The sequence below is a fragment of the Apostichopus japonicus genome, chromosome 17 (genome assembly GCF_037975245.1).
Source record: "Apostichopus japonicus isolate 1M-3 chromosome 17, ASM3797524v1, whole genome shotgun sequence".
Lineage (NCBI taxonomy): Eukaryota > Metazoa > Echinodermata > Holothuroidea > Aspidochirotida > Stichopodidae > Apostichopus > Apostichopus japonicus.
In genome coordinates, this window is record NC_092577.1 from 1154501 (window position 1) to 1178788 (window position 24288).

At 38.0% G+C, this 24288-nt stretch overlaps 1 protein-coding gene across 4 annotated transcripts; it reads left to right on the top strand.

The window, feature by feature from the left end:
- Window positions 1–5741: 5741 nt before the first annotated feature.
- LOC139984176 (tenascin-like) lies at window positions 5742–24212 on the top strand. 4 transcript variants are annotated; one of them, XM_071997948.1, is made up of 7 exons: window positions 5742–5918; window positions 8598–8627; window positions 14016–14081; window positions 15157–15416; window positions 16146–16427; window positions 18281–18545; window positions 23875–24212. In XM_071997948.1, the coding sequence occupies exons 1-7, from the start codon at window positions 5846–5848 to the stop codon at window positions 24006–24008; spliced, it is 1110 nt and encodes a 369-aa protein (XP_071854049.1). In that variant the 5' UTR covers window positions 5742–5845; the 3' UTR covers window positions 24009–24212. The 4 variants fall into 4 exon arrangements, with proteins under 4 accessions (XP_071854049.1, XP_071854053.1, XP_071854052.1 ...); XM_071997952.1 differs by lacking the exon at window positions 16146–16427; XM_071997951.1 differs by lacking the exon at window positions 14016–14081.
- Window positions 24213–24288: the final 76 nt, after the last annotated feature.

Below are 24288 nucleotides of genomic sequence, written 5' to 3' on the forward strand. Positions count from 1 at the left end.
GAAAAAGTTAAAAAAAAAAAAAAGAATTCCTCTGCTAAAATGTTAGCTTAAAGTAATAAGACAGAGTATGCCGGCAATAATGCAGAAAATAACCAGGATTAAAATGTCCTATGTAGGGAAAATGGAGGATTTGGAGAACCGATCAAGAAGTAACAATTTGGTTTCCTGAAGGTCCCCGTTCCTGCGACGATATTATCATAAACGATATTTTGATGAATATAATGGGACTAGATGTGACTGGTACGGAGATTGAAAGAGCAAACAGAACACATGACGATCCAGCCCCAATTAATCCGAGCAAACATCCCAGACCAATACACGTTTGTTGCAAGGGTTGCAAGGGTTTTAATATGGCTTGTCTTTTATTACGATCTGAATTTCAACAGGAATCAGGAGTCTGCCACGAAGCTGTTGCTCTGTTCTTCGTATGTAATGTTTATATCTTTTTATCTATGTTTGGTATCCTTTTAAAACTACTCTCTCCATGGTGTCGTGTTTTCCATGTTTGCAAGGATCATATAAAGTTCAGTATTATTTTACATCAAATAAAAACGTCATCTCACCTGAAGACTATGAATGGGAAAGGGGATGTACAATGCTATTTGTTTGAATTATCAAGTTATTTTACCTGTAAGAATGATAACTGACATTTTAATATTCCCTAAACTACCGTGACTTACGTGGTATGAGTAAAAGAATCGATGTTTGTGATTTTCTGAATGTTATAAAAAGTCATATATACTGTCTTGTGGACACCCATATGCATTTGGATGTCGACCTTTTGACATTGTTATTAGTGAGTGCCATATGAATGGATAAAGCTAGCGCCTGGGATAAATCACTATAGAGGGATTGCATCATTTTTCAATACTAATATTAATAATAATTATGAAGTTCAAAGGTTCATGAGATATCTTCACAAGTTTGTAAACATGTTTACTTGAAGAGCAACATTGCGCAAGAGCATCACGCACCTGTTTCACCCATTGTTTTGCATCTGTGGGATTTTAGCATCAGAACAAAAGCCATATTGCGCAAGATCCGGTAAAGGGCGCGCTAACGATATTACCTGTGGAATCTTATTCAAAGCGAATGTCAATACAGAGCCGTATGCAGCATTTTCACAGGGTCGCCATCCTGCCGAAGTATGGCATTCGGTGCATTCAAGGCTGAAAAATTGCAGGCTCCGCGATCTTGCCTGGAGAATTGCACACGGGCCTTGGTGACCAATCTGTAAGGTATCATTGACGATTGGGTGATGGGCTGTTCCCCAGGACCGGCTGTGACAGCCTAGAGAGTACTGCTCATGTTTTCAGTCATTGCTCATGTGTTGTGGGAGTGGTTTCAATACTTAGCCGACCGTGTTACGGGAGACCGTTCATCGACGGTAGGGTAAGGGTTTGTCTAGTATGGGGTAGCTGACTCTCCAGTGTGTTCTGTTGGTGTTTTTGCGCCGTATTACTTGTATTTCTGTTATTTTGACAAAATATATTTGGAGGAATAGACGTGATATAGCTTTTAGGGGAGGATTTCCCCATGCTGGCAGGCAGTCCTTGAGGCGGTGAAGTTTGACATTCGCCTTCAGATTGAAAGAGATTTTCGCCGTTTATCTGGGGCTGCCTTCTTCGGGTGATAGTGTGATGGGAGGGCTGTTTTGTCCCACGGCGGGCTTGTCGTCAGTTTGTAGCTTATTGAATTTTCGGGTGGGAGTGGGTGGGTGGTGTTTGTCTCCGCTGGTTGGTGGGCGTTAATTATTTGCTTGGGTTATGTTTGTGAGAGGGGGTTGGGTATCAGTGCCGTTTGGCCGTAACGTTTTGGTTCCTGCGTGGTGGGTAACGTAAAGAGCACAGTGCCGTACGGTCGTTCTCACTGTTTTTAGTGAAGCTGTCTGGGCCTTATTATTCCTGCCGTCACATATCCCTTCTTTTACTTCTCAAATTATTTTCGGGAAGTTTCTGAGATGGTTTCTTTCCTATCACTTTTCAACCGCTAAACCTGCCCTGTACTTTACCGGATTTAGACAATTTTGCTGAATTGATTTAAATTTCAACCGTTAAAACCCGCCGCCTATATTATAATCTCACTGGATTCGGACAATTCTCCTGGATTAAATTTTCCATATGTCAAACTTGCCGTGACTTTCAGCTAATTTCGAGTCTCCTTCCGCAAAGCGAACTCGCCAACGTTGCAGTAGCCACCACAGCCGGTTTATCATTGCTGAGCGTTCCTGGAGGTACCTCCTATGTAAGTTTAACTTTTTTGTTATTTGTAATTAGGTACCACTGTCCAACGTATGACTATATAGCCATATGTTACTTTTCCCTCATTTTAGGATTTCTTGAGAGGAAGCAATCAATTGTTAACTTATACGTAAAGTCTCTTTCTCATCTGTCTTGACTCTCCTTTAACCCTTCCCTCAAAATTTGATCTGACTTCGCAACAATATGGACTACAGCTGTGTGGATATAATCAACCTAGTGTCAGGGGGGGGGGGGGAGCCTGATTGAGCCGTGCGAGGCACAGCTCCTGCAGGTTAGCAAAACAATTTTTAAACCAAAAACAGACTATTAATTATTAATACATTGGTAAGGGTAAGAATAGCTGCGATATACACAGAATGGAAGCTTTAAAAACTACAAAAACTCAATCGGGGGGGGGGGGGGGGTTAAATAATTTGGTTATTTTGGGTTATAATGTAAACAATCTCTATACAATTTGAGGTAAATAATAATATAAATATAATGTTTCCTGTTAACAGGTTAGTTAACAGGAGGAGTATATCTAACGATAAAGTTTGCGTGTTTGTGTACAAATCTGTCCTTTACCGTATTGTGTGGGTTATGAAATATATATATTTCAAAGAATAGTATAACGCGGGCAAAACTGTTTATTCTGTGTGTACATAACGTCGGTAAGGGGATTGCGCCACCATATTTAGTCTTCGAGGCAGTGCCGATGAACCTTCCTGAAGACTTAGCTTCTACCATGTGCCGGTGTAGCATTACAAACTGTCGAATGTCTCCCCTGATTCAGTACATACTGTCCTAGTCCCCCTAGAACACTTTATACTGGATTTAACAGTAGATTTAGTCTCCCGGAACAATTATACAAGGCCTGTTGGTACACATTGTCTCCCCGGACAGTATATGCTATGGTTAAACGAAAGGGGGACGTTATTTGACGGTCGTTTATTTTGTATGCGGTCTGATCCAAGGCGATGACGGTGGCTGGGCTTGGTACAAGAGATAAAAGGGATTTGCAATTTAGCTTAGCAACCGTTGCTGCGGTAAACAACGATATGTGTTATCCAACGTCAGAAATAGGGACCACGTGACAGGGGGTCGGGGTATATAAAAGTTTGACTGAACCACCAGCCAGTGAGTCGCAGCAAGTCAGTCCGAAAGGAAAAAACTGCTTCTGAAGTTGCCGACGTTGTAATCACTGTTTTTATAAAAAAAAAAAAACGTCCAGCCAAACCCGTCCACGGAACGCTTGTAGTGAGTTTGTTAGAGTGCCGAGGTTGTAACGTGACGTCGATGTTATTGCGCATATCAACTACCGACTGCTGTTACATTGTAAGCGCTTGTTATGTTTGTACTTATGTATTTATGTTACTTGCATACACACAGGAGACGAGAGCGACTTCCTAATGCATCTGCGTTAGTATTCTTTCTATGGAGATGTGACTGTGTAAATCAACGGCCAGCCAGAACATACCGTTGGCGCATTCAGTGTATATACAAGTTTCAGGGGGAAGGGGACTTCCTAAACGCCGCGTTAATGCTGTACGTATGGGTAGTAAACAGAGATACCGTTGGCGCGTATGTACGAGCACCGGTGAGGTGGACTGCGTTAGTACGCGTTAGTACAATCCCTGCGGAGAGGTGGTCGCAAATGAAATATATGTTTACGTATGTACACACAGGGGATTGATGCTGTCCTGCGCTGAGATGATTGTGAACAAACTGTCAGACATCAATGTATTGTTAGCACCCTGATTGTGTATGTACGATTGCGGAGAAGACTTTGCATGGATAAAGTGTAAGTGTCAATGTTATTCTATGAACACAAAGTTGTGAACCGACGGTCAACCATTTTTATGTTGTTGGCACATAATATGTGTATAATCCTTGCTCTTCCATAACGGAGCACCGTGGACAAAAAAAAATCTTCTGACGATCTATTTGACGTCACTATGGGTAGTTTCGACGGAGCGGAGATCTGTGAGCTAGTGGGGACTTTTCTGCTCAATATTATCGCCCAAAAATATGACAAGGGAAGGATTGGCCTGTATAGAGATGACGGACTTGCAGCCTTTGACGAAAAACCACAAGTAATAGGGCACATCAAGAAAGACCTCTGTAAAATATTTAACACCTATGGTTTAAACATCACTGTAGAAGCCAACCAGAAAGTCATCAACTACCTAGATGTGACGTTAGACCTCATCACAAACCAGTACTACCCCTACACCAAGCCTGGCAACACTCCACAGTACATACACAGTAAATCCAACCACCCGCAAGTTATACTAAAAAATCTACCAGAGTCCATCAACAGAACATTGTGTGACATCTCTTCGAATGAGGAAGTTTTTTAACAAAGCTGCTCCTATTTACCAACAAGCGCTAAACAACAGCGGGTTCAAACACAAGCTCACCTACTCCGAGCCGCAGCCAAAAAAGAAACGTAACAGGTCTAGAAAGGTTATTTGGTTTAACCCACCGGATTCGAAGAATGTCGACACAAACATCGGACAATCATTCCCTTTTCTCGTTAAGAAAAATTTCCCTCCCGGAAGTGTCTTGCATCAAATATGTAACAAAAACACCATAAAAATCAGTTACTGTTGTATAGACAACATTCAGCATACTGTAAGTGCACATAATCAAGTTTTACTTAAGAGTGCTAATAAGAAGGAAGACTCCTGTAACTGCAGAAACAAAATGGATTGCCCTACCCCTGGTAAATGTAACACCCCCTCCCCAGTAATGTACCAGGCCACTGTATCCTCGGTGGTGGGGACAGAAACCTATGTTGGCCTTGCGCAATCTTTCAAACTCAGATATAACAACCACAAAAAATCTTTTAACAACAAAAGATACGCTCATGACACAGCACTCAGCAAATACATTTGGCACTTGAAAGATAGCAATATTCTGTATAAAATCACTTGGAAATTCCTAGTAAAAGCCAGTACTCATAATGTTGCCACAAAAAGGTGCAATTTGTGCCTCTGGGAAAAGTTTTTAATTATTTACAAACCCAACTTAGCTACGTTAAATACCCGTTCAGAGTTTATAACCACCTGTAGGCATGCTAACAAATTCTCCCTATCCAGATTAAAAGAGTAGGTTTCTTTCAGGGTTATCGGTCCATATCGTTCCTTTATTCTATGTGTGTTCTGCTGTATTGTATCTAAGTGCATGCAGTCTTGCATTATACTGCTGTATCGCCAGATGAGTGGATCTACCCACGAAACTCTGAGTAGCGAAGCAATGAATTGCTAGCCTGGAATATACTCTATTTGTAATGCTCAGCAAAACGCTTAGAGCACTCTCGTTGAGGTACCTGACAGATATATTAATCAGTGCATATATATATATATATATATATATATATATATATATATATATATATAGCGTTTTGAGATATTAAATCAATTAACACTTGCCAAAACATTATAATCTTTGCACAATTCAACAGCTTCCGGATGTGGTCATGATATTCAAGACAAAACACCTTTTAATTGACTAAATAGAACAGTTTGTTTCACTGAGAGCAGGATTCAAATTAAAGTTAAGCTTCAAACCAGCGAGGAGAAAGGAAGATTTCATCTTCAAACATGGAGACTAAAACATTTCTCCATCTCTTTATTGTTTTCGCTGTTTGTGTTGATGCTTCTCTGGCAGCCGGCAGTAAGTTTTCTTTTATTTAATATGTTTGCTTTTCTGTTTTTAATATTTGCCGTACAAGTTTAAGAAAAAAAATGAACTTTTGTATAGGCTGCTCAGAAATGTTGTTTACGATCATTTCATAATATCATCTTTTAATTGTCTTAAGTTACATGTATTTTGCACAAATAATGAGGTAATCAAGCTTTCATTTTGTGTATAGAACATTTTCTAATGATACATCGAAGACATGTTGTTTCAACACATAAAACATAAACTTGATTTAATAATAACTTAAAATTATATTAGTACACCTTCTATTCATATCTTTAACGAGGGCCGGATATAACACTGAGCCCAGGTGAATCCCCCAAAATATGACGCCGAAGAAAAGAAACCATGAGATAACTCATCTTAAAAGCTTTTTTTCACTTCTTCATATTACTATCCTACTTATATTGTATGTATATTAAAGATCAATCGAAAGTTACGAATGAGATACATATACACACACACATTCATTAGTTGTGCACCTGGGTTAGGAACCCGCCAAAAAGTTATCTCCGGCGGCCAAGGGTTCCTAAAGCCGGTAAATCCGGCCTCGTCTTTAAGATATGTAAGATGAACGTGAATATAAGTCCACTAATAATGGGAATCATTTATATGTTTGTGTTTTTATCAATGACGTCACATGAATATTCTATCTGGTTATTCAGTTTTATCGTGTTTACTATGCATAGTAAACTTAGTAGTAATATGGTGATATTATAACTTGGTGATATTATAACAGACTACAGTCAAGGTTGCTACTTTTGCTTCCAAAGCATGGAATGGATTACTGCCAGTCACGTTTAATGACTTTATATGTAGTAACAGAGTCTAACATAACCATCACACAAGCCAAGCCGACAACGCTCATTGCAGTGTTTACCATAGTAACAGTGGGAAATTCGGTCTTCGTAATAGAGCAATACAAATTTGGAATGATCTATCAAAAAAAGTTGAAGTCTATACCTTCAAAACCCACATTCACCAGACATTTGAAAAAGGAATTTATTTACTCGTACTAGTATTATATAATCTATTCACGTATCCATCTCAGCATCATCAGGTTATTATTATTATTATTATTATTATCATTATTATTATTATTATTACTGTATATTTAATCCTTATGTATATATTGTATTATTTATATTTGTACATTTTTTCTTTCTGTTCTTCCATGAAGTCTCCTACTTTCCTTTTTAATATTTTATAGGAGACTTCCTTTCTAATTATCTACAATTGTCGATAAAACAAATAAATAAATAAATGAGTTTGTTTAATATTACTATGTTTTGAAATAACTAATACGATATTTATGTATTACAAACTAACGATAAATTCTATTTTATTTACAAAATATTTCAATGCATGAGGAAGCCTTTGATTGACGAAAAAAATTAACCCCTTTACGAACGGTAAATACATGATATTCAAGCTTTTAAATATGAACTTTTTTTGAGTATGAAATATGATAATTTTTATTCTAAACGTTCCGTACCAAGATTGCAGCACTCGAAACAACCAAGTATATTAACATATTAGATGTACAAATTTTGAGAAAGGTTTGACCTGAAAATCTGGCGTGTCCCTAACAAATCGACGATGAGAGGCTAACTAGAGATCAAGTTTTTAATTTAGCTGATTGTTTGAGGTGTGCTGAATGTTCCAAACATCTTTCTTTTTCTTTTTCTTTTTTTTTTGGGTCATTTCCCATCTTCCTGACCTAGAAGCTATGACAGTCGCCATATTGGTCCTTAATATAAACTATCAATATACATGATAAATTATTGAGTGGGTTGAGTATTATTACATTCGAATGCCCATGTCACCATAGCAACCCCGTTTGTATATAAGGTGTATAGTTAATAAAAATCTTCACTAAATTTAACGTTCGTTTGTGGCTAAACATTAAATAAGTATTATACAAAAAAAAGAGTAAATAATGATGTGTATCTTTTGAAACAACAAGATAATTCATTACATGATCTTGACGAATCAGATTATTTACTTTACGGTTTCTATGGCGACATGTTTGTTTGTTCATTTGGGCTTGGTTATTTTACCTATAAGACCTGTAAGAAGTGTTTCTATCATTATGACTTTTATAACGTTTTTGTTCTGTGAACTGCTGTAAAATGATAAATTTACAGGCCTACTTAAAAATATACTTATTGATGTCTTGTTTTCAAGTTGAAATATTACAATACAAGTTCATTGCTAGACGTCCTAGTGTGCACTAATGTTATACATATACACATACACATATATATAAATATATATATATATATGTATATATATATGCATCCATTAAACATATACACACATATAAATAAATATATATATATATTTATATATATATATATATATATAGCTTCATCCAATGATAAAAAATCTAGATGTCACGTGATGGTCATCCATTAAGAATGCCTGCAAGTGAGAGTCTGTTAAATGCGCAGACACTCCCCCATTTTACAACATAAGAACTATACAACGCCGTTGAAAAGAACACCTTTTAATTGACTAAATAGAACAGTTTGTTTCATAGAGTGCAGGATTGAAATTTAAATCAAGCTTCAAGCCAGCAAGGAGGAAGGAAGATTTCATCTTCAAACATGGAGACTAAAACATTTCTCCATCTCTTTATTGTTTTCGCAGTTTGTGATGATGCTTCTCTGGCAGCCAGCAGTAAGTTTTTTTTATTTAATATGTTTGCTTTTATGTTTTTAATATTTGCCGTACAAGTTTAAGAAGAAAAGAGATTGAACTAACGTAGGCTGCTCTGAAATGTTATTTACGATCATTTCATAATATCATATTTTAATTGTCTTAAGTTACATGTATTTTGCACAGATAATGAGGTAATCAAGCTTTCATTTTGTGTATAGAACATTTTCTAATGACATATCGAGGACATGTTGTTTCAACACATAAAACATCAACTTGATTTTAATAATAACTTAAAATTATATTAGTACACTTTCTATTCATATCTTTTACGAGGGCCGGATGTAACACTGAGCCCAGGTGAATCCCCCAAAATATGATGCCGAAGAAAAGAAACCATGAGATAACTCATCTTAAAAGCTTTTTTTCACTTCTTCATATTGCTATCCTACTTATATTGTATGCATGGGCGTCAATCCAGCGGGGACGGGGGGGTGGGGACACGTCCCCCCCACATTTCGATGGGTGGTGGAAACAAAATCAAATGTCCCCCCCCCCCCGCCTCACACATTTGGAAAAAGAGTAATGATGTGGCTCTATTTGGTTAGGACTTACACATCTCAGGATTCATATCATCGAATATCACTCAATGTTGCTGAATGGAGAATTCCACCCAGATCTCGTGAGTTGGTACCCTGAGCTCTCCGACAATTTTAAGCTTAGTCTGCCTTTCTTTCGAGGCCAGTTCCAGTCGTCGTCGGTTGAAGGGTATAGACAAATATTCAAGTTGATGAATACAGCGGTACGGGCTATGTTTGGTGAAGTCGAAGCTCTCTTGTGGTCCTCCTAGTCTCCTCCGCCAGTTCGACGGAAGCCGAGAGATAATTGAGTGCTTTGAGGCGTTTGAAAACATGGCTACGGAGCACCATGACTCAACATAGGCTGAACCATGTGATGGTGTGCCATATTCACCGCGAACGTCTAGCCCAGTTGAAGCCTGAGGAGTTAGCAGAGAAGTTCGTTGGTTCCTCGGATTACAGACGCCGCATCTTCGGGCGATTCCAGTAAAAAAATAGTGCGCTCCGTCATTATCATAAGAGACAGCACTTCATAGCTAGAGCCAAAGCCTGTACATATTTGTTGTTTAGTTGTAGATGGTGTTTAAAAGACGGTGCCCGTTCCCTAATATTGGGGAAATGAAATAGGGAGCATATTCCGTGGCAGCGCATCCCATGTTACCTTGTTGTTGAGTGATACCGGAGTTTACTCCACAGTGAGAACACTGGGTACACGCAGGGACGTCGCTAGAGGGGGTGTCTCACCCCAAACTTAGTAAAACTGACGATAGTTGGAAAATTGGAGTGCGACAGTCGGAATTTCCGACTGTCGCACTCTAGTTTATCTAGGCCTATTCATTTATTCCTGTGATTGTGCATGACCTAAAAATTGAAAAATTTCGGTCAAAATTTACCTTGAATCTGTCATATTTACCACGTTTTCCTTGCCACTTTGAGAAATTGTATCTCGCGATTCTTATACTCCACCGTCAAAAACTTCGTATGATTTTGAATACTCCAATAAAAAAATGCCTATAGAACTACCGTCATAGGCGTAGGACCCAATTTGATTTTTTTTTTTTGGGGGGGGGGAGTTGTAACGACTTGCCCGAAAAATATAACCAACATTTTTCGCGCGCTACGCGCGTGTTCCACATGTGAATGTGCATATCATATACACATGCATCGATTTTTAAATCACATGCAAATAACATACAATCATTTCTGTCTTATTACCCTTCCATATTGGTTAGAGTTATTTGGAAGTCGTTACAATATTAATGGTAATAATAATATAAGTTTAACTACTGAAAAACACATTGCAAATTATCTTTCTTTCAGTAGGTGCCTGAAAAATTATCAGCATTTTGCCCGAAATTTCACAAAAATATTTGGTTGGGGTGGAGGGGGGGGGCCAATAAATTTGTGAAATGAGTGCCAGTGGGTACAAATGTATCGAAAAAAGTTCGGAACAAAAGTGCAGTCGCGATAGATTGGGTGTCTGACACTGACCGTATCGTAGACGAGTAGCGCGAGGGTGAGGGGGGGTGGGGGTACAAAGCAGCAGTCGGAATTTTCTGGCTTCAAAACCCATCCAGTTGGATTTTCAGCCACTACACGCTCCCCCCCCCTCCCCTCTCAATCATCAAGCCTTAGCTACGTTCCTGGGTGCACGGTGGTTACATAGTACTCTCCGACCAGAATTTACCAGATGCAGATCCACCCAGCAACCGAGATAACTTGCGTGAGTACTCCAACGAACAACCACTGATGTATTTGGATGCCTTCATCATTTTAGCCGCCACTCACATGGGACCTATTCTAAGTCTGACGATACATGCGCATGTGTGAGGTCCTGAAAACATAATTAAAGTGGTTTGTCTTGCCATCCTTTTTTTTCAAATTTCATAGAAATGTATTCTCGTAGACCTAGCAAAACATTTAAACTGACACAGTCCCGTTGGAAGTGTGTCACGGGTGGTATTAAAAGTCATTGGTGGTTTAACATGCTGGCGTATGACGACTTTTGGCCAAATTTGCGCTAAGCTCATTATACGAACTCGGATCTGGGCTGTGCCTAATTGGTTAGTTATTTAAATTATTAATAATGGCATATGAGGAAATGCACCAATTTTGTGGTACGGCTCCCAGGACGGCAAGTCGAGAAACTCACATGCAGTCGCGGCGGAAAGCTTCCTTCGCCTATATGTCCGGAGACATTTTGGGACATCGTTCTTACAGGCCAGGGGTGGGCAACTACGGCCCGCGGGCCACATGCGGCCCGCCAGTGATTTTTTACATCATCATTAAAAACGAACTAGCTGCCTAGAATTTATCTGCACTTATGATGCTGTCAGGTAGGTCTATTATCACCAATAATTATCAATTGGACTGTATTGACATTATGTTTTTGTGAATGCAGATTAGTACACACACCTATTTCTTGAACGTCCTCGGAAGCAAAGGTTTGAAATCATCAGCAGGTCGTTGGTTAGGTGCCGCCCTGTCAATCTTTCGCTTCTAAAATCTGGCCAATTCATTCAAAAAGGTAGCCCACCCCTGCTAGGAGCCCGCCAAAAAGTTATCTCGGGCGGCGGCCAAGTGTTCCTAAAACAGGTAGATCCGGCCTCGTCTTTAAGATATGTAAGATGAACGTGAATATAAGTCCACTAATAATGGGAATCATTTATATGTTTGCGTTTTTTATCAATGGCGTCACATGAATATTCTATCTGGTTATTCAGTTTTATCGTGTTTACTATGCATAGTAAACTTAGTATGATATGGTGATAATATAACTTGGTGATATTATAACTTGGTGATATTAAAACTTGGTTATATTATAACAGTCAAGGTTACTACCTATGCTTACATAGCATGGAATGGATTACTGCCAGACACTTCAATGACTTTATATGACTTATGTAGACTATATGCAGACAAGCCGACAAGACACATTGCAATTTTGACCATAGTAACATAAGGAAATTCGGTCTTCGTAATAGAGCAATACAACAAGATAATTCATTACATGATCTTGACGAATCAGATTATTTACTTTACGGTTTCTATAGCGACCTAGTTTTTCTTGGATATAAGCCTGGTTAATATAGCTATTTAAATAAGACTTGTAAGAAGAGTTTCTATCATGATGACTTTTATAACGTTTTTGTTCTGTAACGATAAATTTACAGGCCTACATAAAAATATACGTATCGATGTCTTGGTTTGAAGTTTGAAGTTTATTGCTAGATGTCCATATATATATATGCATAAATTATACATATACATACATATATATGCATATACATATATATATATATATACTAGTGTTCCACTAGTCTCAACATATATTCCGCTCTGTCCACCGGACATAGAGCACTCTGCGCCAAGATAGACGCCAACCAATCAACCAATATATATATATATATATAAGAAATGAATGTGTATAGTGGTATGACAGATATATAGTAATTCAATAAAGAATAACACACCAGAAAAATTCCACTTCACGACCGGTTTCGAGTGGTACGGGCTTAGGTTCGTGACACGAAGATCCGGGGTTCGATTCCTACCTTCGCCTGATGAGTCCCAAAAGGACGAAACCGGTCGTGAAGTGGAATTTTTCTGGTGTATTATTCTTTATTGAATTACTATATATCTGTCATACCACTATACACATTCATTTCTTATTTACGGCTTGGCTTGCCTATAAAGAGTGGTTATTCAGTGTATATTTGTTTAAAGATTGTCAGATTCAAAGCGCCAGGGGCGCACTCTGTACAATCTTAATACTTGGGTAATACGCCCTTAATGACAGTTATTCAAAGCCAAGTTATACGCTTTAACACACCAGTAGAATCACTGTGGTCGAGTGGTACGGGCTTAGGTTCGTGACACGAAGATCCGGGGTTCGATTCCTACCTTCGCCTGATGAGTCCCAAAAGGACGAAACCGGTCGTGAAGTGGAATTTTTCTGGTGTGTTATTCTTTATTGAATTACTATATATATATATATATATATATATATATATATATATATATATATATATAGATGTATAGATATATGTATTTATATATATAGATGTATAGATATATGTATTTATATATATATATATATGTTTATATATTTATGTATATTAATATATATATATATAAATGTTTATATATATATATATATGTATATATATATATATATATATGTATATATATATATATATATATATATATATATATATATATATATATATATATATATATATATATATATATATATATGTATATATATATATATGAACAGTTTGTTTCACTGAGAGCAGGATTCAAATTTAAGTTAAGCTTCAAGTCAGCGAGGAGGAAGGAAGATTTTATATTCAAACATGGAGACTAAAACATTTCTTCATCTCTTTATTGTTTTCGCAGTTTGTGTTGATGCTTCTCTAACAGACGGCAGTTAGTTTTCTCTTAATTTAAAAATAATTCCTCTCTGTTTCTCACATTTGCAGTACTAGTTTGAGAGAAACAAATCTAACCACGTTACAAACGGTAAACTAAGCCTACTTTTGAAGTAAATTTGAGAGAATATCACTTTCTGTCACTGCTTGACATTGTTAGGTTTCATGTGCTCCGTAATTTCGATATCAACCACACACAAAAAAAATACCCACACCCTCACACCACCCCACGCATCCACCCCATTTACCCCACCCACCGACCTCACTCCCAATACCCCATCTCTTTAGTACTTGTTATTCTCGTACTCCTAGTCCAGAAAACAAATTGTAACCAAATAGCTAGTAACCAAAGGGGTGTACGAAATACTAGAAAAGTGTTCATTTCGGTTGTTTTCTAGAATTGTGCCAATTTGCGGCAAAGTTTCCGGGGGTAGGAAGTGGTTGTTACAGTTCGAAGAAAAATGGTAAGGTTTTTATCTTAGTTTATTATTACTATCTTTACTGTTGGCGTCTATCTTAAAGCAGCATTTTGCGTCCTTTTCTATGATTTTCCTCAACCTCACTGATTCCACTATGCCATAACGACATACATAACTAGCTTATCTATTTAAATCTTACTTAAATGGTGGCATAAAAGTCGAAAAATTTGCAACTTTCAACTTTGTTTTTCTCCAAGATATTTCCGTTAGAACCATATAAACCTCGCCCATAATATGAAAATTTAAACACTACGAATGTCATTGATCAATTGGCCTATGTAATACAACACCATGCTTTATTTGTGTACAGTCTATATGGCAGTTGTACCAGGGAGTTCCATACATCTCCCTGGTTGTACCAACGTTAAGTCTTGAATCTATTTTTAGCAACGGCTCATAAATAGACCTGCATATCCGATTGGTTGAATTCAAACTAGTGGGTTTTGGGGGAACTGTATGCGATTAATTTTAACAGTGGAATTTGTCGTGGACACTCTTCACATTATCTGCAAATATCCTTAATTACTCGCCAATTAACGTTGTTGGCAGGGAAAAACTTGGCTAATATCTTAGTTTGCTGTTTTGTGATTGATATATGTAGAAAACTCGATGGACATGTCAAAAAAATAGAAAACGGCGACCAAACGCAAAATGCTGCTTTAATATGATTTTGCTTTATATTCTTAATCGTTTTCCAGAGGGGGCAACAGGTGGTCCGAATATTTATTTTCAGTCTTTAATCCTATCATCGCTCTTTCCTTTCATCTTACCTCGCCTTTGTTGTGTCTAAATTTGCTCTATCCATCGCTCATTTATCCAATTTAGTTGTCTGTCCATTTCTCTCACTTTCTTTTCCATTGTCAATTTAGTCTTTAAAAAGTATTCCAGAGATGTAGCATAGTTTAAAGAAGAAACCAAATTAATTTGATAGAAAGTGTTATGAACAATGTTTCCAACTAGACACGTCATATGCGAGGGGAATATTTTGTTCTGAAACACGTCGAGTACATCAGCAGCAATAACATAAACAATTTGTTCTTATTGCTCAAACCCCTTCAAGCTGTCTCCGAAACAAGTGAAGAAGATACCAAGGAGACAATTGAGAGCACCACTGAAAAATCTGGAAGCACCACTGAAACCTCTGGAAGCACCACTGAAACCTCTGGAAGCACCACTGAAACCTCTGGAAGCACCACTGAAACCTCTGAGAGCACCACTGAAACCTCTGAGAGCACCACTGTAGATATAACATCTGATTTATCCACCCTCATTAGCATCGAGGGAGATTGCTCCCTGCCTGACGAGGCTGGTTCTGTATTGGTGAGACAGCATACTTCAAAACAGTAAACGTTCTTATTTTGCTTAGACCAATTGTCAATGGATTCTTTGTAGGCACGTCTTAAGGTTCGGTAAGGGTTGGGTAGGGCACGGGTAGGGAAGGCATTGGGTAGGAATATTGGTTGGGTAGGGATTGAGTAGGGTAGGGATTGAGTAGGGGTTGGGTAGGGATTGGGTAAGGGTTTGGTAGGGTAGGAATTGCATAGGGGTTGAGTAGAGGTCGGGATTGGGTACTGATAAGGGTTTGGTATGGGTCGGGGTTGGGTAGGGATTGGTTAAGGATAAGGGTTCGGTACGGGTTGGGTATGGGTCGGGGTTGAGATTGGAGAGGGTTTTGGAGGGATAAGGGTTCGGTAGGGGTTGGGTAGCGTTAGGGTACTGATAGGATTGGATATGGGTTGGGTAGGGGTTGGGTAGGGATACTGGTTGGGTAGGGGTTTGGTTGGGTAGGGATTGGAAAGGGTCGGTAGGGCTCGGGATTGGGTAATGATAGGGGTCGGTAGGGGTTGGGATTGGATAGGGATCGGTTACTGGGATAAGGGTTCGGTACGGGTTGGGTAGGGGTCGGGGTTGGTAATTTGGCAGGGATTGGGTAGTGATAATGGTTCGGTAGGGGTGGGTAGGGGTCGGGGTTGGGTGGGTTTAAAGCAAATTCAACATATCTTCGAAACTGTTGTATTCCTTCTTTTCTCCTTCGTAATGTTTATTTAGAACTGTACAAGTATGTACAACTGTACCGATGGACTCAAAAGCGTGAACGAAGAGCACTATTGCTGCTCTAACGCATCATGTGAGACGCGTGGAGACATACACAAGTGTTACCGTGGTAGCGGTTTCCAAGGTAACGGAGAAACATGCACACACATGACCAACTGCCAGGATTATTTCAAGTTAAGTTTTAATATCAGTGGTATATATACCATCAAACCAACTGTCGGGAATGGATCATCATTTGCTGTGTTCTGTAATATGGCTGATGGAGGTGGATGGACGGTAAGTCTAGAATGACCAGAGAGTTGGGAATCGACCGAAAGGATCCAAATACCTGTATAGATGGTAACTCGTTAACATTGTAACTCACACAGATGGTAACTCACACAGATGGTAACTCTTACAGATGGTAACTCATATAGATGATAACTCGTATAGATGATAACTCGTGTAGATGGTAACTCGCATAGATGGTAACTCGCATAGATGGTAACTCGTATAGATGATAACTCGTTAACATGGTAACTCTTACAGAAGGTAACTCTTACAGATGGTAACTCTTACAGATGGTAACTCTTACAGATGGTAACTCATATAGATGATAACTCGTGTAGATGGTAACTCGCATAGATGGTAACTCGTTTAGATGGTAACTCGTATAGATGGTAACTCATATAGATGGTAACTCGTATAGATGGTAACACGTTTAGATAGTAACTCGTATAGATTGTAACTCGTTTAGATGGTAACTGGTATAGATGGTAACTCGTACAGATGGTAACTCGTATAGATGGTAACACGTTTAGATGGTAACTCGTATAGATTGTAACTCTTTTAGATGGTAACTGGTATAGATGGTAACTCTTATAGATGGTAACTCATACATATGGTAACTCGTATAGATGGTAACTCGTATAGATGGTAACTCGCATAGATGGTAACTCGTATAGATGGTAACTCGCATAGATGGTAACTCGTTTAGATGGTAACTCGTATAGATTGTAACTCTTTTAGATGGTAACTGGTATAGATGGTAACTCTTATAGATGGTAACTCATACATATGGTAACTCGTATAGATGGTAACTCGTATAGATGGTAACTCGCATAGATGGTAACTCGTATAGATGGTAACTCGCATAGATGGTAACTCGTTTAGATGGTAACTCGTATAGATTGTAACTCTTTTAGATGGTAACTGTTATAGATGGTAACTCTTATAGATGGTAACTCATACATATGGTAACTCGTATAGATGGTAACTCGTATAGATGGTAACTCGCATAGATGGTAACTCGCATAGATGGTAACTCGTTTAGATGGTAACTCGTATAGATGGTAACTCGCATAGATGGTAACTCGTATAGATGGTAACTCGCATAGATGGTAACTCGTTTAGATGGTAACTCGTATAGATGGTAACTCTTTTAGATGGTAACTGGTATAGATGGTAACTCTTATAGATGGTAACTCATACATATGGTAACTCGTATAGATGGTAACTCGTATAGATGGTAACTCGCATAGATGGTAACTCGTATAGATGGTAACTCGCATAGATGGTAACTCGTATAGATGGTAACTCGCATAGATGGTAACTCGTTTAGATGGTAACTCGTATAGATTGTAACTCGCATAGATGGTAACTGGTATAGATGGTAACTCTTATAGATGGTAACTCATACATATGGTAACTCGTATAGATGGTAACTCGTATAGATGGTAACTCGCATAGATGGTAACTCGTATAGATGGTAACTCGCATAGATGGTAACTCGTATAGATGGTAACTCGCATAGATGGTAACTCGTTTAGATGGTAACTCGTATAGATGGTAACTCGCATAGATGGTAACTCGTATAGATGGTAACTCGCATAGATGGTAACTCGTTTAGATGGTAACTCGTATAGATGGTAACTCGTATAGATGGTAAGTCGTTTAATCGTACAGATGTTTATATCGTATAGATCGCAAGGTAAATTTTCGTAAATCCCTCACATTTTTTCTTATTAATGCCATTCTTACAATATACAGAATATAATGATATGCTATAAACTGTTAATAAAAAACTATTATTGATGGATTACATAAGTTGACTAAACTATAAAAATTTCATTCATTTTTTAATCTACCAGGTTTTTCAACGTCGTGTTAATGGATCTGTTGATTTTTATCGTAACTGGACCAGCTATAAAGAAGGTTTTGGTGAGCTGACTCATGAGTTTTGGTTAGGTAATGATAAGCTGTATTACCTCACCAATCAAAGTCAATATCAGTTAAGGGTTGATCTGGTGGACGAAGATGGGAAACATTACTACGCTCTATATGGGTGGTTCCACATCAACGATGAAAGTGACCATTATCGACTGTCTGTAGGTGGATCTTACAATGGAACAACAGGTTTGTATACCAGCTATATCATTCCCTGACACAACTTAGTCACCCAGGTGGGACAATTTTGTCTATACTGTAGTGTTATGTCCCGCTTCAGAGCACTCGTATTGTCAGTACGAGCAGTATGAATATCATGTGTCTATCAGATCAAGGTTAGGAACTGTTTGTACTGTCAATACCAGTGCTTGGAAGCATGATATTGGAGTACAGTTTAGAGAGGTATTATCATTAGGAAATTGTCCCAACTGGCTGACTTAATAACTTTCACGATGAATGAAAGCATCTTTTAACTTCCACCCATTAGAAGTCTGTAAAGCTCAGTATAGTGTTTTGCATAATATTTCGAAGTATCCGTATTGCGTATTGGAGGGATGGCGCACCTATCCTAGATACTAAAGTCAGTTGCAAGAGTGCTCGTATGTTAGGAAACTAGCACTACTACTCTGAGAATACAAAGTGTTGATACATTTAATAAAATTGCCTCTAAGGTTAAAAGAGCAATGAATGAACTTCAAAATAAACTTCCTTTCCAAAAGTTTTGGAAGCCCTCCACAAGAAAAAAATCTTCAGTTTCCAAACGAAGAAAAATATTCTGGCTTCAGCATTGGAATAGTGAAATATTATCAAACCTCTCTGGTTTGGTTCTATACGTCCGGCGTTTGCTTTCATTCTAATGTATTCAGAAAATACTTTGGATTCAGGTTTAACGAATGGGGATCTCTAGTTACGCCCTCAATCAACAAAGGGGCGCTGTCATAGCGGTCCTTTCTAGTTCCGCGAAACTTAACAAGTTGCATGAAATCACAGATAATTCCTTTGAGGAAGCTCTGGCGGAGACTTCCGAGCAAACTACCTGCAGATATCCTAATTCACACACAGTTTTACATATTCGAGCTAATCTTGATATTTTATCACCCATAAATAGTACATTTTAGAAATGAAATGTTGCACATTCTTTCGGCAACTTACAGACGTCTACCAGTCAACCAATCAGGATGCTCCTTTGGCGTATTCTCTGAATCACGTCCCGTACGCGATATTTTTTTCGTAGTACAGCGAGGGGAAAGTCATGACCCGTACACTGAGTTAAAGATTTCAGCGTCAGTAAGATTGCATCAAGTCTCCGAAATAGTAAATGCTGGCTTGCGATTCTTCTCGTAGTCATTGAAGACAGGATTGGTATATGTTACCGTGCTATACAAAGTCTTTGGAGATCTGTAAACAGGATAGATCACGCGCATTTGAACCCTTTGTTTGGACCTAGAGTTCATATAAGAGAACTCTATTTGGACCGATAGGACAGCGCCCTCTTTATAAACGTTTAAGATCCCCATTAATAGTCAGATTGATACAAGAAGGAAAATAACGCTTTGTTAAGTAGAGCTGTTGTACGTAATTCATAGCAGTCCAAAGTGACACCAAAGTTGATTCAATGCGTAATATCTGAGCTCCAGGTACAGTAAGAACGTTAAAGGGTTTTCTTTCTAGCCAATGTTCACCAACTCAAACAGATTCATATGAAGCGTTGGATGTAACGGTTTACGGGATATATCTACTGTTTTGTCAGTATTGATACTAAAATGAAATATGGAATCCCCAACTCCCCCACCCCCGCCCCACCCCACCACCATTATACCACTACAACCAAGGGTTTGAGTGGGAGTAATGTGACATTGTAATCACAGTGATCGCTTGACTGAGATATCACATTAAATGAGCATGAGATGTTTGGTCGAATAATTTATTCATTCTTAGTTCGGTACAAGAGGTAACTATGTAACAGACTAGTGTGGTATTGAGTCCACACTCGTAATGGTACCGTACTACATTGTTTTTTGTAGTCGTTATCGTACTCAGCAAATTCATAAAATCATATACTCCTACGCATTGACTTTGTGCTCCTACGCATTGACTTTGTACTCCTACGCATTGACTTTGTACTCCTACGCATTGACTCTGTACTCCTACGCTTTGACTTTGTACTCCTACGCATTTACTTTGTACTCCTACGCATTTACTTTGTACTCCTACGCTTTGACTTGTATTCTTACGCATTTACTTTGTACTCCTAAGCATTGACTATGTACTCCTACGTGTTGACTATGTACTCCTACGCTTTGACTTTGTACTCCTACGCATTTACTTTGTACTCCTACGCATTTACTTTGTACTCCTACGCATTTACTTTGTACTCCTACGCTTTGACTTGTATTCTTACGCATATATTGTCTTCGTACTGGCACCACACATTTGCTATGAGTCTCCGTATTATGTGTTATAAGAGCGTCTTTCTTGTTTACTTTACTAACTATAGGTCGGAGAGGATTGGGCCATCACTCCAACAATAAGTTCAGTACATTCGACATGGATAATGATGAATACAATCAACACCAGGCTGTTACTCACCATGGTGCCTGGTGGTACGGGAAGTACTTTCTATCTAACCTCAATGGTCCTTATTATCCACTAGAAGACCCTGAGGCAAGAATACTCTGGTATGGCGTAGGTAAAAGCATCAGTTACACAGAGATGAAGATTAAACCCAGCCTCTGATCCATATATCTCTGAATCTGTCAATAAGTTTCCGACCATTTTGAAGTACGAGTGTGACCAAATCACCATATATAAATCTCCTAAAATATTACAGAATGTTAACAACAACAAAAATAATAATAATAACAACGGATTCTATAATTGCAGAAAGATAATATATCGGTGTTTGCATGTCGCTTAGTTCAACCTCGGACTTCAAACTTAATAAGTACATTACTGTACATCGGATGTTGTGCCTCTATATCGTCATAGCCTCAATGATCAACTGTCGTATGTGCCAAAGTTTAGGATGATATTTGCAGCTTCATGAAAGGCTTATTTGTTAACATTGTTTCTTATTGTTCATCGTTGTTTTTGATCAATGTTATAATTTATTTTAGAAAACTTCTTTTAGCTCTAAATAAACTTATGTAAGTTTATGTTTATTTTTAATTTGTAATAAGTTGTTGTTGTATATATTATTGTTGAGCCCCTGACACCTCCTCGGCTGGTATATTGAGAATATCATAAAACACAAGAAGGACGAGCGCCATCTATTCTATGTACGGCTATTGTAACCAAACAGTTGTTCGTTTTACATACTGATATACTGATATAGGGTTGTGTTCATTGATATTGCTGCTTCAAAATCAAGCACTTTTGTTCAACTTAGTGGCGGGGAGATACCAATGATGAGAGGAACGTAAAAACATAACAAACCGATATTGCTCAAGGTAATATTACAAAGGGATTTTATTTTTAAAAAAGAAAAGAAAATGTACTATGCGTTTGCGCTAGTCCAACTATTTATGGAATTCAAAAAATATAGTCTAAAGTTTACCAAACCAACACAAAATCCATCGCCATAAAAGTTGAAGTTTTTTTTTACAACTATTACGCGATCTCGACTCTTCAATAGCCTAGTAGTACATCTCTGTGGGGTGGGGATGGCGGGTTGGAGGGAGTAATCTGGTAACAATATCATCAAATATTTCTTTCTTTGCCTCCGCCTTCATTGGATACATATCACCCCTCTCCTCTCCCGGTTCTAATGACTCCAATCCTTATAAACATCAATTCAACAAAGTTAAGCTAATATGACTAAATAGAGGCGGCACCATTTCAGATGCAGTTGCTAGTATTACTCACGTGTATTTGTTAACACCCAATCCCTTTGCGGTGGTACATACTATATAAGCTATACATCAATAGTATTATTGATCGTAAACGTGTGAGAATAACGGCTGATTAAATGTATATATGGCGTTCATCGACCTCACACATCGTTCAAATCTGTATACTAACTTTACATATATTTCTTGATGGTTATACATGAAGTTGATTTGAAAAATATCAACAGTGGACCAAAATATGCTAGAATTTCAAATTATGGTCACTCATGTTCCAACTTCAACAAACATTTTAATGCCACCCTGATACGACTTTTCATACATCCTATTGTCTAATTTAAATCATCTCATTGTCTGAGAAAATGTTCGGTGGGTGAGAACCTCCTTGAAAGTTCCCTTGAACATTCTTTAGCAAGTTCTAGCCTATCAAAACTGGGAGCTCTATTGATTACATTTGTCTACTATATTTGGTGGCCTTTTTATATATACTAACAATTATACATGCATCAGGATGTCACTTGCCACATTCCTCAACCAAACTAGTTCAGTGTTTCGAATGAAGGTAATTCCCACACACCATAGAAAAATTTCACCAATTAAAGAACAGTCACAAAGCAATAGTTCTATCGCATTTTTCTTACACGTATACCAAGAAGGCTATAGAACTATGTAAGCCTATACTTATGTAGTTAAGCTTTATATGGTCAAGTGTTGATAATTCAGATGAAAGGGAAGAGATTTTCATGATTTATTGGTTATGCTGAAATGGTTTTTAAAACGTTCAACATATGCAGTCAGTGCCTGTATAAATATGCGCGTTGAGAGACGTTGCCATGACAACGACATCACGAGGCTGCTTTAAATCGGTCGTTGGGGCAACTGAGTCACGTGACCAAAAACAGTTGACGTAACACCTTATGAGTGGTTGCTGTGTTTGTAGGGCAAATATCTAGTTCCATTGTCTTTGACCTACAAAAAATATGTTTCTATCGATTGACCTTGGGCGTCCTCTAATTTAACAATAAAACAAAGACAAGAGAGAAAGACAAAAGATTAAGTCGGCAACATCAAAGTTAATCTTTATCATTTGTATCAAAAGTAAAATGACCGGTATGTGCCTGTGGCTAACATCAGCTGTATATACATACAGTTTGATACATTTTAAAGAGTAACCATTCTTCATACACCATAAAATGAAAAAGAAAAACCATATATTTTTCTGATTTTTCCCATGCCCTTCCCCTTCACCTCCCTTCCCCTCCCCTCCCTTCCCTTCCCCTCCCCTCCCCTACCCTTTCCCTTCAAATATGTTTTGCCTGTTGTATATTATATTTCATGTTTTATGTTGTTTGATATATTTTGGGGTAAAATATTTGTAGTTGTATGTTATGTTTTAGATCATTTCCTGCTTGGGATTTAATAAAGTACGACTTAATTACTTACTTAGTTGTTATGTGATGATATGAAGACAGTTTGAAGGTAGCAATTATTCACCATACGATGAGAACATCTTTCATTGTTGATGTATCCCTCCCCCTCAGAAAGTGTTGCCTGTTTAATATTTTATGTACTTTTACGTTGTTTTATGTTGTAAATTAAGATGATTTCTTCTGGACAGCCTTTGACAACTTGAACAATGTATTACTTTACATTAATCATTCAATCATTTTCAGGTTCTCATGACAACCAAAATTTGAATCATTTAACACTCACCAGAGTATTTCGTAAACCAAAAAGGGCTGCCTCCTCTCAGCGGTCATTGAAATATTTACATCTCGGTGCAATCAAAATCTACAACATTAGTTGACACACCTTAACAGCAGTTAAAGCTTATTTTCACCTCAAAGCTGTCCAGAGGAACATTGTAATAATCGGTTGGTTCGTTGAAGTAAATATGTATAACCACATCAAGTGTTTTTCTTTATTTTTCATCGTTTAAATTAATACGTAGTGTAGCTTTAGTCAAAAGACGGAAATTATCAATAAACAGGATGTAAGTTACTTGACTTACAAATTCCAGCTTATCCATCCTCTCTTCTCTTTCGTAACTGTTTCTTTCACCCCCGCCCCCCTTGTTCGTTCATATA

What these genes read in the sequence shown, in the direction of transcription:
- LOC139984176 (XM_071997948.1), top strand. Translation starts at nt 5,846, where the DNA reads ATGGAGACTAAAACATTTCTCCATCTCTTTATTGTTTTCGCTGTTTGT. An exon ending in TGCTTCTCTGGCAGCCGGCA is followed by an intron (nt 5,919 to 8,597) that starts GTAAGTTTTCTT and finishes TTGTTTTCGCAG; the next exon opens with TTTGTGATGATGCTTCTCTG. An exon ending in CTGATGGAGGTGGATGGACG is followed by an intron (nt 16,428 to 18,280) that starts GTAAGTCTAGAA and finishes TTAATCTACCAG; the next exon opens with GTTTTTCAACGTCGTGTTAA.